The 12,744-nt window shown below is 43.9% G+C and overlaps 2 protein-coding genes across 3 annotated transcripts; one reads left to right on the top strand and one right to left on the bottom strand.

Moving 5' to 3' along the window:
• The first annotated feature begins 990 nt into the window (after nucleotides 1–990).
• atg4db (autophagy related 4D, cysteine peptidase b) lies at nucleotides 991–8,696 on the top strand. Of its 2 annotated transcripts, none has more exons than XM_076265503.1 (11): nucleotides 991–1,092; nucleotides 3,116–3,331; nucleotides 3,465–3,548; nucleotides 3,886–4,059; nucleotides 4,342–4,645; nucleotides 4,992–5,053; nucleotides 5,529–5,677; nucleotides 5,851–5,929; nucleotides 6,229–6,305; nucleotides 6,448–6,567; nucleotides 6,921–8,696. In XM_076265503.1, exons 2-11 carry the CDS (start codon nucleotides 3,166–3,168, stop codon nucleotides 7,098–7,100), a joined length of 1,395 nt encoding a protein of 464 aa, XP_076121618.1. In that variant the 5' UTR covers nucleotides 991–1,092; nucleotides 3,116–3,165; the 3' UTR covers nucleotides 7,101–8,696. The 2 variants fall into 2 exon arrangements, with proteins under 2 accessions (XP_076121618.1, XP_076121616.1); XM_076265501.1 differs by having other exon boundaries at nucleotides 3,111–3,331.
• Nucleotides 8,697–10,464: 1,768 nt separating this feature from the next.
• On the bottom strand, nucleotides 10,465–12,383 carry LOC143102857 (galactose-3-O-sulfotransferase 2). The gene is made up of 3 exons (XM_076266672.1): nucleotides 12,265–12,383; nucleotides 11,671–11,970; nucleotides 10,465–11,404 (listed from the first exon to the last, which is right to left on the bottom strand). The coding sequence occupies exons 1-3, from the start codon at nucleotides 12,381–12,383 to the stop codon at nucleotides 10,465–10,467; spliced, it is 1,359 nt and encodes a 452-aa protein (XP_076122787.1).
• Nucleotides 12,384–12,744: the final 361 nt, after the last annotated feature.

The raw sequence follows: 12,744 nt of genomic DNA, 5'->3' as shown, positions 1-12,744 counted from the left end.
GAAAGTAGCCTAGGCTGCTACCCTGAAGTAGCCAGGATGGATTCAGTTTAATTGACAAACCGAGGATAAAATAGAACAGTGTGTTGTGTGCAGTGAATTGCTGGCACATGATATGCACATGAGAGCATGAAATCATCAAAACTAAAATGCCACATGGAAACAAGACACCCCTGTCAAAGTCAAACCTGTTGAGTAGCCTAGGTGTTGAGTAGGTGTTGAAAGGTGACATCAGGAGTTGAAGACTTTAAGCAAAGATTCCGCTCTAGAATCTTTGACTTTAAGACACAAAAAAGAGAAAGAAAGTCCAACCAGAGCCCTTCTAAGGAGAGCCTCCCCACTCTCTATTAATCCCATACAAACCGAATTTGGCTGCAGTTCACCAGAGTTCACCTAGATGGCGATCGCGGGCGAGTCCAAAATACATGGGGTCCTATGGAGCTACATGGCTACATTTGTTGTTTTCACCTATTTAACAACTGAAACCCTCAGATTTTATTTTATTTTTCGCAAAATGGATATGGATTTTAAATCAAAAGTGAAATAATCCGGGAGTCATGTCCTTTCGTTTTCTTACAGGTTGGGTCGTTGTTGCCCATAACACGCTAGCATTGATGCTATGCTATGCTATGATCATGCTAATGAATGACGTCATTGGCACGTTTGAAAGGCTTTTTAGAACAATTAAGTGACTTTAAAAAATATAATACTCAACCAAGTGTATTGTCTTTGCCTCCCCTTTCAAATACAATATTCAAATTACTTGAAAAAAAATTATATCCCGAGAAAAGTGGATTTTGAGGGGTACAGCTCCATAGACCTCCATTCATTCTGGACTCGCCCGTGAGCGCCCCTAGATGCAGTACCACACCGGAAGAGTTCCGAGAGTGAAGGTTCTCCCGTGTAGACATTCTCTGGTCCAACCAATCACAGTTCTGATACTAGGTTACTGCTACAGCCGGGTTGCTAAGTAGCTACTGGATAAACAGGAAGTATCTCTCCAACTGTTTGTTTAATTGATAATGTAATGAGAGGCCACGGATGTTTACAAAGGTAACGTTGAAAGACGGTGAAAATGTGCTGTGTTTTGCAAAGGTATGTGTATTTTCTGTCAATGAAAAAGTACTATACATATTCGCTTACGTGAATTTGGTTAGGTTTGATATATGTGTGTTATGTTAGTTACTTACCTAACGTTTGGGGTTAACGTTACACAGTATACCTGTACTGTTTTTGACGTGAACATAGCGTACATACATGCCAGCTAGCGAGCCGCTGGTGTTGTACGTGTGTTGAAGGCGAGATCTGCTTCTGCTTAAGGTGCTTGTTTTTTTGACTGTCCTCTTTTCAAGGGTGGCTTTTCCAGAAAAGCTAGTGAGTTAGCCTAGCTATGCTAAGTTAAGAAAATAATAGGTCATGGGAACAGCAACACAAAGCTGTCTTTATACAGTTAGCTAGCTAGCTAACGTTAGCTCAGTGGTCAATCTAAAGTAACGCAGTCTGTTTATAGAAAGTGTCCCATTGCATGATTTATGAATCAACTAGAAGCTAGACGTTAACCTGGAATCAACCAGAATTCCATTTCCCTTCCTGCTGTCCTGTTAGATGTCCACTGCAATTATTAAAAGCTATGCCTTTACTATAGTGTGTAATATTGGTCAACAGAAATCATAGTCTGGGTGCTAATCAGTTGCGTAAGTAATCAAGTAAATAATCGAATGTCAAGCAATAATACAGTGCTGAGAATATACTACAAATGGTCGGTATTCAGGTCCCCCCCCCACACACTTTTTGACATGTATGGCAATTCTGGAATTCCTGTCACAAGGAAATCACATGTCCCAGTGACACAGTAGAACATTTAGGCCTCCCTTTTCAAGTTTATTGGCATATGGTCAAAGATTTATCTTTGGGGTCATTCCACGTCAATTCAACCAGGGCCCACGCACTTAGGTCTCAAAAAATTCAGAAAAAATTACCAGGTGTACCTATGTTACCCAGGAGACACACTGTAAAATTACTCTTATGTAAGATCAATACTTTCCAAGATACAGCCAGTTTTACAGGGGGAGGGGGGTGTCGATTTTGTTTGGCCTCTTTTTTTTGTCAAAGTTTACAAGCCCACAGCGCAAGAACTAAACCATGTAGGAGGCTCAAATTTTGCATGCTGGGACATAAATAGGAATAGTATGTAGCAAAATCGTCACGTTTTGGCATTTTGCCCATGTTCAGGGTGGAAAATAAAAAAGAAAGATTTGCATAAGACGAGTCAAATTGGTGTTTTCAAAAAGAAGGGATCATGGAGAATAAAGAAAAAAATATTTAAAAAATCTTTGTATATTCCCACAAGGTGTTTGGGTGCTCTGAAAATGATAACCAAAATGATTTTTCAGACTTGTGAGGTCTGCTGTTCAGACCCTGAAGGGATTTGTTTTCTGTTCATTGCTTTTTGTGAGAGTGTTTCTACTTATCTCAGTAAGGAAAATAAATCAAGAGCCTATGTTGAGTACAAATATGTCTTCTGAAGGCTTGAACAGAGCCCAGCCAAAAACTCCAATAACATTTGTATCAACTTTGAGGGACAGCTATGACCATGCAGGATTATCCAGACCAAACGTGACAATTTTGCTACATACTATTCCTATTTATGTACCAGCATGCAAAATTTGAGCCTCATACGTGGTTTAGTTCTTGCGCTGTGGGCTTGTGAACTTTGACAAAAAAAAGAGGCCGAACAAAATCGACACCCCCCTCCCCCTGTAAAACTGGCTGTATCTTGGAAAGTATTGATCTTACATAAGAGTAATTTTACAGTGTGTCTCCTGGGTAACATAGGTACACCTGGTAATTTTCAGAATTTTTTGAGACCTAAGTGCGTGGGCCCTGGTTGAACTGACGTGGAATGACCCTTTGGGAAAGTGTCAGTGTGTGTATATGTATGTTTGTCTGTGAGTAAGAGAGAGAGAGATAACCTAGAGATAGAGGAAGAGAGGTGTGTGTGTGTGTGTGTGTGTGTGTGTGTGTGTGTGTGTGTGTCTGAAGGTGAGAAAGAAGTATATAAAAAGAGTGAGCCCAGCCCATCCATCCCCAACAGTAACTTTGTTTGTGTGCAGTGCAGTGTGGGAGCATTGAAGCTGCTATGGCTGTGAGGTGGCGAGGGATATAGCCATGAACCCTGTGAGGCCTGGTGACTCTCCTGCCCAGAGTCATGCCTCTCTTCTCTACTCTCCCGGCTCCATGGGCTCAGCGGGGGCCAGAGACGATTCGGGGGAGCCAGAGGACCGGGTCAAGATCAAGAGCAAACTTGTGTCTGCCTGGAATAGTGTCAAATATGGTACGCCTTTATGTACTGTGCGTTTTTGTAAACAAAGCCTTCTATTAAATCTATTATACAACTTAATTGCTCTCATTCTGTACTAATAGGCCTATGTGTCTCTTATGAAATTATATGTCATGTTTATCTGTAGGCTGGACTTTTAAGTCAAAATCCCGCTTCAATAAGAGGTCGCCTGTGGTCCTTCTGGGACAGCCTTACTTGCTGAGCTACTCTGGTAAGAGAGTTTGGCTACTGCAAGCCTATGAATGTTCCTCTCTCTTTTCTATTTGTGGAGAAGAACTTTGTTTGCTCGAGGGATCAAAATAGTTTGTTTTTAGTGTTCAGACCTGCCTGGTGTTTTCTTTTTGTCTGTTATTAGTCTGTAAGCAAAATTGGCCGCTCCACCCTACCAAGCACATAATTATAGCCTCATTACCACCATTCTACCTGTAATACCTGCATGACGTGTAATCCATCACATCAGTTAAGACACCTTCCACTGTAATACATAGCCAGCCAGTCATTCCTAATAACCTTATCGGTCTCCCCTTTTCCTTCTATGAACTATTCAGGAGACAGGGAGGCATTCCGCCGAGCCTTTTCCTCTCTGTTTTGGCTGACCTATCGGAAAAGCTTCCCTCAGCTGGCTGGCTCCACACTGACCAGTGACTGTGGCTGGGGCTGCATGCTGCGCAGTGGACAGATGCTACTGGCCCAGGGGCTCGTCCTTCACCTGCTCCCACAAGGTGAGCATACTTGAATGGTCTCACTGTATGAGGTGAGGGTTAGTGTAGGGTATAGTGGTAAGGGTTATTATGTCCAGTATGAAATTCACTGTATTTCCTTGCAAGTTTTGAGGTCTTTCATCTTCTTTTATTTGTTTGTTTTCTATCTGCAACATTGACATTCCGTGTTTGCCTCCTCACCTGGATGTAAATATTATTTATTTTACCATTCTGTCATAGCACAAAGAATTGTGTTAAATCTACTAAATAATACTATATCCCACATGTGATTTCATTCTTTAGGATGGACTTGGTCTGCCTCACATCATACTACTAAAGATGACCTGGAGGTCTTGCCGTCCCAGCCTTTCTCTAGCACAAGCGTGGCCGCAGTAGAAGCCCCCAGAGTCCGGCGGAAAAGTCTGGGCTCCAGTCTGCTGGAGGGGGATGGCAGTGGGAGCGAGGCTACCCACAGGCTTGTGGTGTCCTGGTTCGTTGACCAGCCAGAGCAGCCTTTTGGCCTGCACCAGCTGGTGGAGATGGGCAAGAGCTTGGGGAAGCAGGCCGGGGACTGGTACGGTCCTGCCACTGCCGCCCACATCATTCGGTGAGCCGTGGCTAAAGACAGAGAGTACGCCAGGAAGCTTTCACTTTCTTTGCTTGCTGCATGTAGCTTATTTGGCATGAACAGGATGTTCAATATTTGTTAAGTCTGCTGTGAACCAGTCTTAATGAATGGGGTGCTAAATCACTTTAATCTGAATGAAAGCATTCTTTGCTCGAGACACACCTTGTTTTATTTGCCCCATTCTATTGGCCTGGTGGTTTACGAAGAATGGTATTGCATAGTGCATCAGTTAGTGACATTTGTTTAGTGTTTATTGTTTCTTTGTTTATTTCTGTTCGCCGGTCAATTTGTCTGTTAATCTGTTGTGTGTCTTGGCCTCTGTTAGGAAGGCAGTAGCAGCATCTGACTTATCTGATCTGGTGGTGTATGTGGCCCAGGACTGCACTGGTGAGTGCCTTCTACATGATGGAATCTGAGCCAGTTATTGTGTCAAATGCAATTCAACTACCATGGACCAGGTGTAGTCATGTATCATATGTTTAGAGGGATGTGGGACTAATTCTGTCCTGCAACACCTATATTGTCACAATGAAATATGCGTCTTCATTGTATTTTTTTATATCTCCAGATGCATGTATTCAAAAAGTTTGTCTATTCCGTTGATTAATTATGAACTTGGTGAACGCCAGACTCTAGACCAGAAACATGATGTGTCCGGGTGGACTAACTAGCTAACTTGGATATTTCCACCCTTTGGGGTTGTTGACATTACCGTTTTTGTTACATCCACATCTAGCTGGAATTCTGATGTTGATGCCTCTGTTGTGGTTCTCTGTATGAGCTTTGTGTTCTGTGTGTGATTCGTCTGACTGTATGTGACTGAGCTCAGTGTGCCGCGCTCTTGCCCCACCCTGTGCTGCAGTGTTCAAAGGGGACATTGTGCGACTGTGCGAGCGGCCCCAGCCGGAGGGCCCCAGGGGCCGCGGGGCACCGTGGAGGTCCCTCATCCTCATGGTGCCTGTTCGGCTCGGGGGCGACGCCCTCAACCCAGCCTACACAGAGTCTGTCAAAGTAAGTCATCATCAGATGGTCACAGATGCATGCCGGACACCCACTGTATATGCATACATAGCAGACAGCTAAGGAATGTGACAGTGGAATACATTGGAAACAGATCAGACACTGATACAGATACACATGAATCAAAAAATTATGAATTTGTCCTCATCTCGTTTTTTCAACAGAGACTTCTCAGGTTAGAGTGTTGCATTGGAATCATCGGTGGCAGGCCCAAACACTCACTCTATTTTGTTGGCTTCCAAGGTAAGCGTTACCTCTCAACATTCCAGTTGAATCCGCTGTGTCATATTCAGGGAACATTAAAGGATCCCTGAGCTGACATTATTTACTGTTTTTTTTTTTTTTTTTGTGGGGGGGGTGGTTAAACAAGAATGTGTTCTAAATCAAGAGTCTAAGTAAGCATAAGTTCACTTGATGAACAGTATATCTTTCTTGAAAATGTTGTTTGTTTAATTTAATAAGAGAACAAGTTAGGAATCTGATATGCGGGATTCATGTCATATTCCATGTATGTTTCTGTCTTCAATTTTCCACTCACTCAGATGAGCAGCTGGTGTACTTAGACCCTCACTACAGCCAGTCCACAGTGGAGATCAGCCAAGAAGACTTCCCGTTAGAGGTATAGAGAGGTTCTTTAGTGACCGATTAAAAGGTCCGGACCATTAGACACCGTAATCCCCTGTCAGAAAATGAAAATGGTGGTAAAAAATCTCATGTAACTTTGGATATCTATTGTTTATCTGTGTTCGGTCTCCTCTCAGTCGTTTCACTGTAAGGCGGCTCGGAAGATGGCCTTCAGCCGCATGGACCCCAGCTGTGCTGTGGGCTTCTATGCCAGAAGCCAGCAGGACTTCGAGACGCTGTGTGTGCTGGTCAGTGCGGTATGTAGACGACAGGACCTGGTGTTTCAGTTGTTCCATTTGCATCTGTTCTGACTACCCCATGGTACACAAATGGTTAAAACACTGGACACAAGATGTAACACTTTCCACGTAGCTGTTGACATCGTCCACAGATTAATTGAAAGTCGGCCTAGTGGCATGTGGACCATTGCCTATAGTTCAGGTGACAGGGCATGGCAACAAACCTGGTGTTCAGTTTTGCATATGACCTAATGATAAGATATAAATGTGTGAATTCACCATTTTTCAGTTTCTAAACAAATAATGGACTTTAAGCAGCATGCTTAAAGAACCAAACAGCAATTCACTATGTGTTCTTGACCCCTACCTAGGCACTAAACGCAGAGAAAGACAAATACCCGATGTTCACCTTTGTGGAAGGCCAACGGATGGAAGAGGGGGACGATGGACAGAGTGAAAAGTCTTTTTTCTCTGATGTCTGTATCTTCAGCCAACGCAAGGCAAGCAGCGCGAGCCAGTCAAGTAGCACCGATGAGTTTGTGTTATTATGAGGACACGCTGTATGTACCAGAGTCAACTCTTTAAGGACACAGGACTGATAAAAAGCTGTGTTTGACACCAGCCCTCAGCCAGTCTGAACATGAGTGAAGGTAAACAAATAGGTGTTCTGGGAAAGCTGTCTACACTGAAAGGGCTCATGTAGCCTCTGTGAGCAGACGATGTTTACATGGCCATAGTGTCATGTTTGATAAGCTTGGCGTATGATGCACCTCTCTGAATGTAAAACAAAAACATTGTTTTACACTGAAACTAACTACTGTGACTATACACTGACATGATCCTCACAGATGATCTCTGGGATCTGCTTCCGTTATTTCCGTTCACCTTGTCAATGTTGAGATAAATGTCACACTGTTTTGTTGACACAAAATGTTCATTTTGAAGTTCAAGTATGCTTTATTTGTATTTATTAGTTCAGCATTAATGTTGGACCCATGGTAGATGAAAAAACTACTGACTAGTTGGACATAAAAATATCTTTTGACGGAGCTGAACTTGCTAGTAGCCCCATGTGCTCATGTGTCTTCGTCAGCCTCTGTCAACACTGAGTGTGGTCAGAGGCCTGAGCCTGTTAAGCTGTGGTGTTCGTTAAGGTCCTAAGCAGCTCGGTCCATATGGCCATGTGTCTGTCCGTCCTCAGCAGCAGCTACTGTCTGTCTCAGGGTCTCCTATTCTTATTACCTCACATCAAAAATGTGGGCTTCTGTTATCTTAATTCATGGGGGTTTATATACACTTTATTGTACAGTATTTGTCATTGTCCCAAACACAAAGTGACTGGGAACATGAGTGAAGGATACTCTAGAAGCTACTCTTACATTGGTGTGTGTGTGTGTGTGTGTGTGTGTGTGTGTGTGTGTGTGTGTGTGTGTGTGTGTGTGTGTGTGTGTGTGTTGTGATTTAGGTTTTGGTTGGTTATTGATGGAAATATTTATGCACAATTTGGATCGTTCTATTAATATTACATTAATTGTCTTCTTACATTGAATCAGATATCTGATATCTTACACTGAATCTGTTATATGAAAAGACCAAATAAAAATATGTCTGACATGCTTTATTTCAATGCAGATGATACTAGTACTGTCCTGACGTGTTGATGTGTCTTGAGTCATGTTGGTAACATTGTTAATGGTCTGACTCATCTTGATCATGGATAATTAGCCTTTCACTAGACCTGGTGCCGGTAATTGAGGCAGGATTGAAACAGGAGGGCTTTAGCAAGACTAAGCAGGCAACGAGTGACTCTCCCAGGTCATGTGACAGGATGTGCTTTTTGTAAATGGGTTAAATCTGGACTCCATTCCAAAGCCCATGTGAGAGGCACATGGAGCTAGTGTAATGCAGTCCTGCTGCTAACTAAGAGCACAAGCATACTACAGTTTCAGTGTGGCACGTTAGAAGTCTATCTGTGTCTGGGGTGTGTGTTTTTCAGCATGCATGTATAGGTACCACTGTTTACTTTTCATGTCGTTCCATTTTTATTTACATATTTTCCCCATTAGTTCTTCTCTGGCAATATCAAAATGGACATATTTATTGAACTAGATGTACCGCAGAGCGGTACAAAATATGACCGCCGCCCAGTCCAGCACATTTTTTCCACAAAAATAAATCACGTTGAAAGGCCTATATGATTCTAACTGTCTCACTAAATTGCATTATCCACACTCAATGCTCACTGGTATCTGCTAGACAACAAGTACCAAAACATGATTAGTGCATAGATTTCACATGTAAAATTCATTTTATACAACCCCACCTCCATCTTGCCTGTTCATAATTCTGAGAAATTCTTGAATTGTGTGCATGTGTGCATGTACATGTTTATGTTATGTGTGTGGGTGTGTGTGTGTGTGCGTGCTTGTGTGTATGCCTGCTTATGTGCCTGTGCATGCAAGCGTACATATGTCTACTGTGTGAGTATGTGTCATACGTATGATTACTGTGAATGTATGTGTGTGTGTGTGTGTATGTGTGCACATGAAATGGGTTAACATGACCCCTGGAGGCAAACATACGGAAAAAAATGGTCATCCTAGGCCCTACAGTTCTCAAGATATTCACAGAGAACTGTGTCTGCCCTACCCTCCTTTCGGGGGGTCCAGTCCAGCGGGGGGGCTACAGATCAAAACGAAAAACGACGGTTCCATGCTATCCATGTGGGGTTACATGCCCACCAAGTTTTGTGTACCCCGGTCTTTCAGTGTCCCGGGAATCCCTGTTGGTGTACGTCACTAAATGTACACATAAATTATTTTATTGTAAGGCCCCCCATGAACGAAAGTACACAAAACTTGGCATGCATTCGGAGGGTGTCATAATGATCCTACACTTTTATTTTCATGCAGTTTTGACCTTGTCAGCCAGAGATATTGTGATGAAAACACCTGATTTTTTGCTTTTTAACTAGGTGGCGCTATACATGAAATAAGTGGTAATGGGATGGGTTGACATGCCCCCTTAAGACCAACATACATAAAAAAGGTGGACCTCCTAGGCCCTACGGTTCTCGAGATATTCACAGAAAACTGTCTCCGGCCACCTACAGGCCAGTTGGTGTATAGTAACATAAATTAATTTATTGTGTGGCCCCCAACGGAATTCCACGAAACTTGGCGTGCATACAGAGGGTGTCATAATGATCCTACACTTCCAATTTCGTGCAGTTTTGACTATGTTAGGTCACAGATACCTGCGATTACCTCACACCTCATTTTTACTTTTTTACCACCTCATTTTTACTTAACACCTCATTTTTACTTTTTTGTGTTTAACTAGGTGGCGCTATACATGAAATGAGTGGTTATGTAATGGGTTGACATGGCCCCTTGAGATCAACATACAAAAAAAAATGGTCCTCCTAAACCCTACGGTTCTCGAGATATTCACAGAAAACTGTGTCTGCCCTACCCTCCTTTCGGGGGGTCCAGTCCAGCGGGGGGGCTACAGATCAAAACGAAAAACGATGGTTCCATGCTATCCATGTGGGGTTACATGCCCACCAAGTTTCGTGTACCCCGGTCTTTCAGTGTCCCGGGAATCATTGACGGAAATTTGGGCATGCGAAAAAGAAAAAAAAAAAGAAAAAAAAATCTGACTAAACCTATGACCGCCGCTTCGCTGCGCGGCGGTCATAATAAATACACTGTAATATTAATATATATATATATATATATATATATATATATATATATATATATATATATATATATATATATATATATATATATAATTTAAAAATAAATAACCATTTTACCATCTAATAATATTTACATCAACATCTCATCTGATTTGAAGTAAATTGAGTCATAGCTACTTATCAAGAATATCAAACACAGACAGGTGTCCAGTTCAGTCAGTGGGCACAGACCTCATATCACGGCCGTACTGCTGGAAGTACAGGTGGGAATGGTACTGCAGCTCAGGCAGCACTAGTCGCACACAGAAGCCCTGCTCCAGCTGGCTGAGGTTGGCCTTGAGCTCGTACCCCATGATGGTGGCCGAGTTGGTCTGCCAGGGCCGCACCAGATCCTCCAGCTGCCCGGGGGGCACCCCCTCGCGGGCCACGCACCTCCTGCGCACGCGCTCGGTGGCCTTCCGCAGCTCCGCCACCTCACGTGTCAGCCTCTTGCGCCCGTACATCTCGGCCTTCTCCCAGAAGAGCTGCAGGAAGAAGTCGTAGAGCAGCGTGTCCAGGGCGTTCCAGGTGCTAATCCTCTCCTTGGAGGCCTGGTCCAGCGTGGCCACACTCAGCACCGAGCGTACGTTGAGCCGCACGTACGCCAGCTCGTCCAGGCCCACGCCCAGCAGCGCCCCCAGCAGCACCAGCGACTCGTCAAAGTGCTCGGCGATCATCACCAGGTGGAAGGTCTCCTCCAAGCGTGCCAGGTCCTCCGGCCACGAGCTGTTCCACTGCAGGTTGTTCAGCCCCATGTCAAAGCACATGGGGTTCTTAGCCAGGCCGTTTCCCACCTCCGTGGGGTCCCAGTAGGCCTCCGGGTTCTCCAGGAAGATGGTGAGCGCCGACTTTCGCTTCAGGAAGCCGGCTGCAGCTGCGGCCACCGCGGCAGCATCGGCTGCCTTCTGGGCCTTGGCGAAGGCAGGCACGGTGGAGGTGTAGTAGTTGAAGACGGACTCGAAGGTGTGCAGGGGCTCGCGCAGCAGCGTGATGTACACAGCGTTCTGGGGCATCACCTTCCTCACCTGAGTCAGGTCCAAACGCATGTGGCTGCACAGGATGTCAAACTGGGAGGAGCCGTCCGGCAGCTCATCAACAAACTCCGCTCGGAACCTGCGTGCCAGAGGACACAGTGTCCAACTGTACTGCACACTGTCTTTTTAAAACACACAACCTACTTGATGAATACTGAACACTAACACTAGCTCACTGCTTTTTAATTTGACCACTCTCAGACTTTGCTGTTGTTTTACTGAAATCATATCCAAAATAGAAACAAAGACTACTTTGCAAACAAAATGTTTTGACTGTTAATTACTTTGAGTAAATTTGCCATGTTGTTTTTCCTCATGAAAGAAATAGTAATATGTTTTAGGTACCTCTCAGGGTAACTGAACTGGTAAGTGTAGTATGGGAAGGCAAATGTGGCTTTCTCTCGCTCGCCAAGCCGAAACAGAAGGTTCTGGACAGTGCTGCTCCCCGTCTTGTGTGTTTTGAGGAAGACGATTGGTGGTGGGGTCCTCCTCCTCCTCTCAGTGGTGGAGCCGGTGATGTCCTCTGTAGGCTGTGTGGTGGCCACCTCACCTGACTTCCTCCCGCTGTTCTCCTTGTGGGAGGTCTGTTTTTGTTTGTGCTGTGCATTTTCATGCTTTGTCCTTTTCTCTACAACTGGTTTTTGGCTAGTTAGAAATGAACAAAAAATAATTTTTTTAAAAAACTTGTATATGTTAGTCACAGTTAGTTGACATATGTGCCAATGTCATGAACACAGAAATGAACAAAAAATTAAAAAAAATTAAAAACTTATATGTATATGTTAGTCATATGTTAGTTGACATATGTGCCAATGTCAAGATGACTTTACTTATATCACCTCCCAACTCTCCCCACATGTTTGAACGTCTACTTTGCATCATCTAACAAAACTATGTGTGAAAACTAGCCAAAAACCAGCTGGGAAGAGCATTGCCTACCTGAGAGGCTGAAGAGAGTGAGTGGCCAGCAGCATAAGCAGTAAGGTCACAGCCAGAGTCACCAGGAGACCTGTCATTCGGTGCCTCCAGAACTGGTGGGACACCCACCGAAGGGTCATCTCCCTAGACGCAGTCCACCTGCTCGGCCTGTCTGTGCGCGGCGCTGCCCTATCCCACACATGCTGGCTGGGATCAGTGTTTCCAGAGGTAGTAACGGAAGGCTCATGAGGACCTGGGATCACCTCACTAAGCTGGCTCAACCTCCCACACATTAGAAGGGCATTGTGGGAAGGTTGTTTTCTCCTTGGCTATCTGTTGTTATCCTCACAGAAAGTGTTTCCCTGTTTGTTTAGTTGTTTATTTTTTTTATCATTTTTTATGAAAACATTGACAAAATGTAATATCAACATATTCATATAAACTGTCAACAGACTAGATTTCAGATGTTAAAAGAGGAGACTGAACAAAATATCTTGTCCT

The sequence above is a fragment of the Alosa pseudoharengus genome, unplaced genomic scaffold, assembly GCF_046254945.1.
Source record: "Alosa pseudoharengus isolate Yale_2024_CS ecotype anadromous, Long Island Sound unplaced genomic scaffold, YU_APseudo_1.1 YU_APseudo_1.1_scf_4, whole genome shotgun sequence".
Classification (NCBI taxonomy): domain Eukaryota; kingdom Metazoa; phylum Chordata; class Actinopteri; order Clupeiformes; family Clupeidae; genus Alosa; species Alosa pseudoharengus.
Note: the sequence above shows the minus strand (reverse complement) of the source record. Positions and strands in the feature narration are given on the sequence as shown.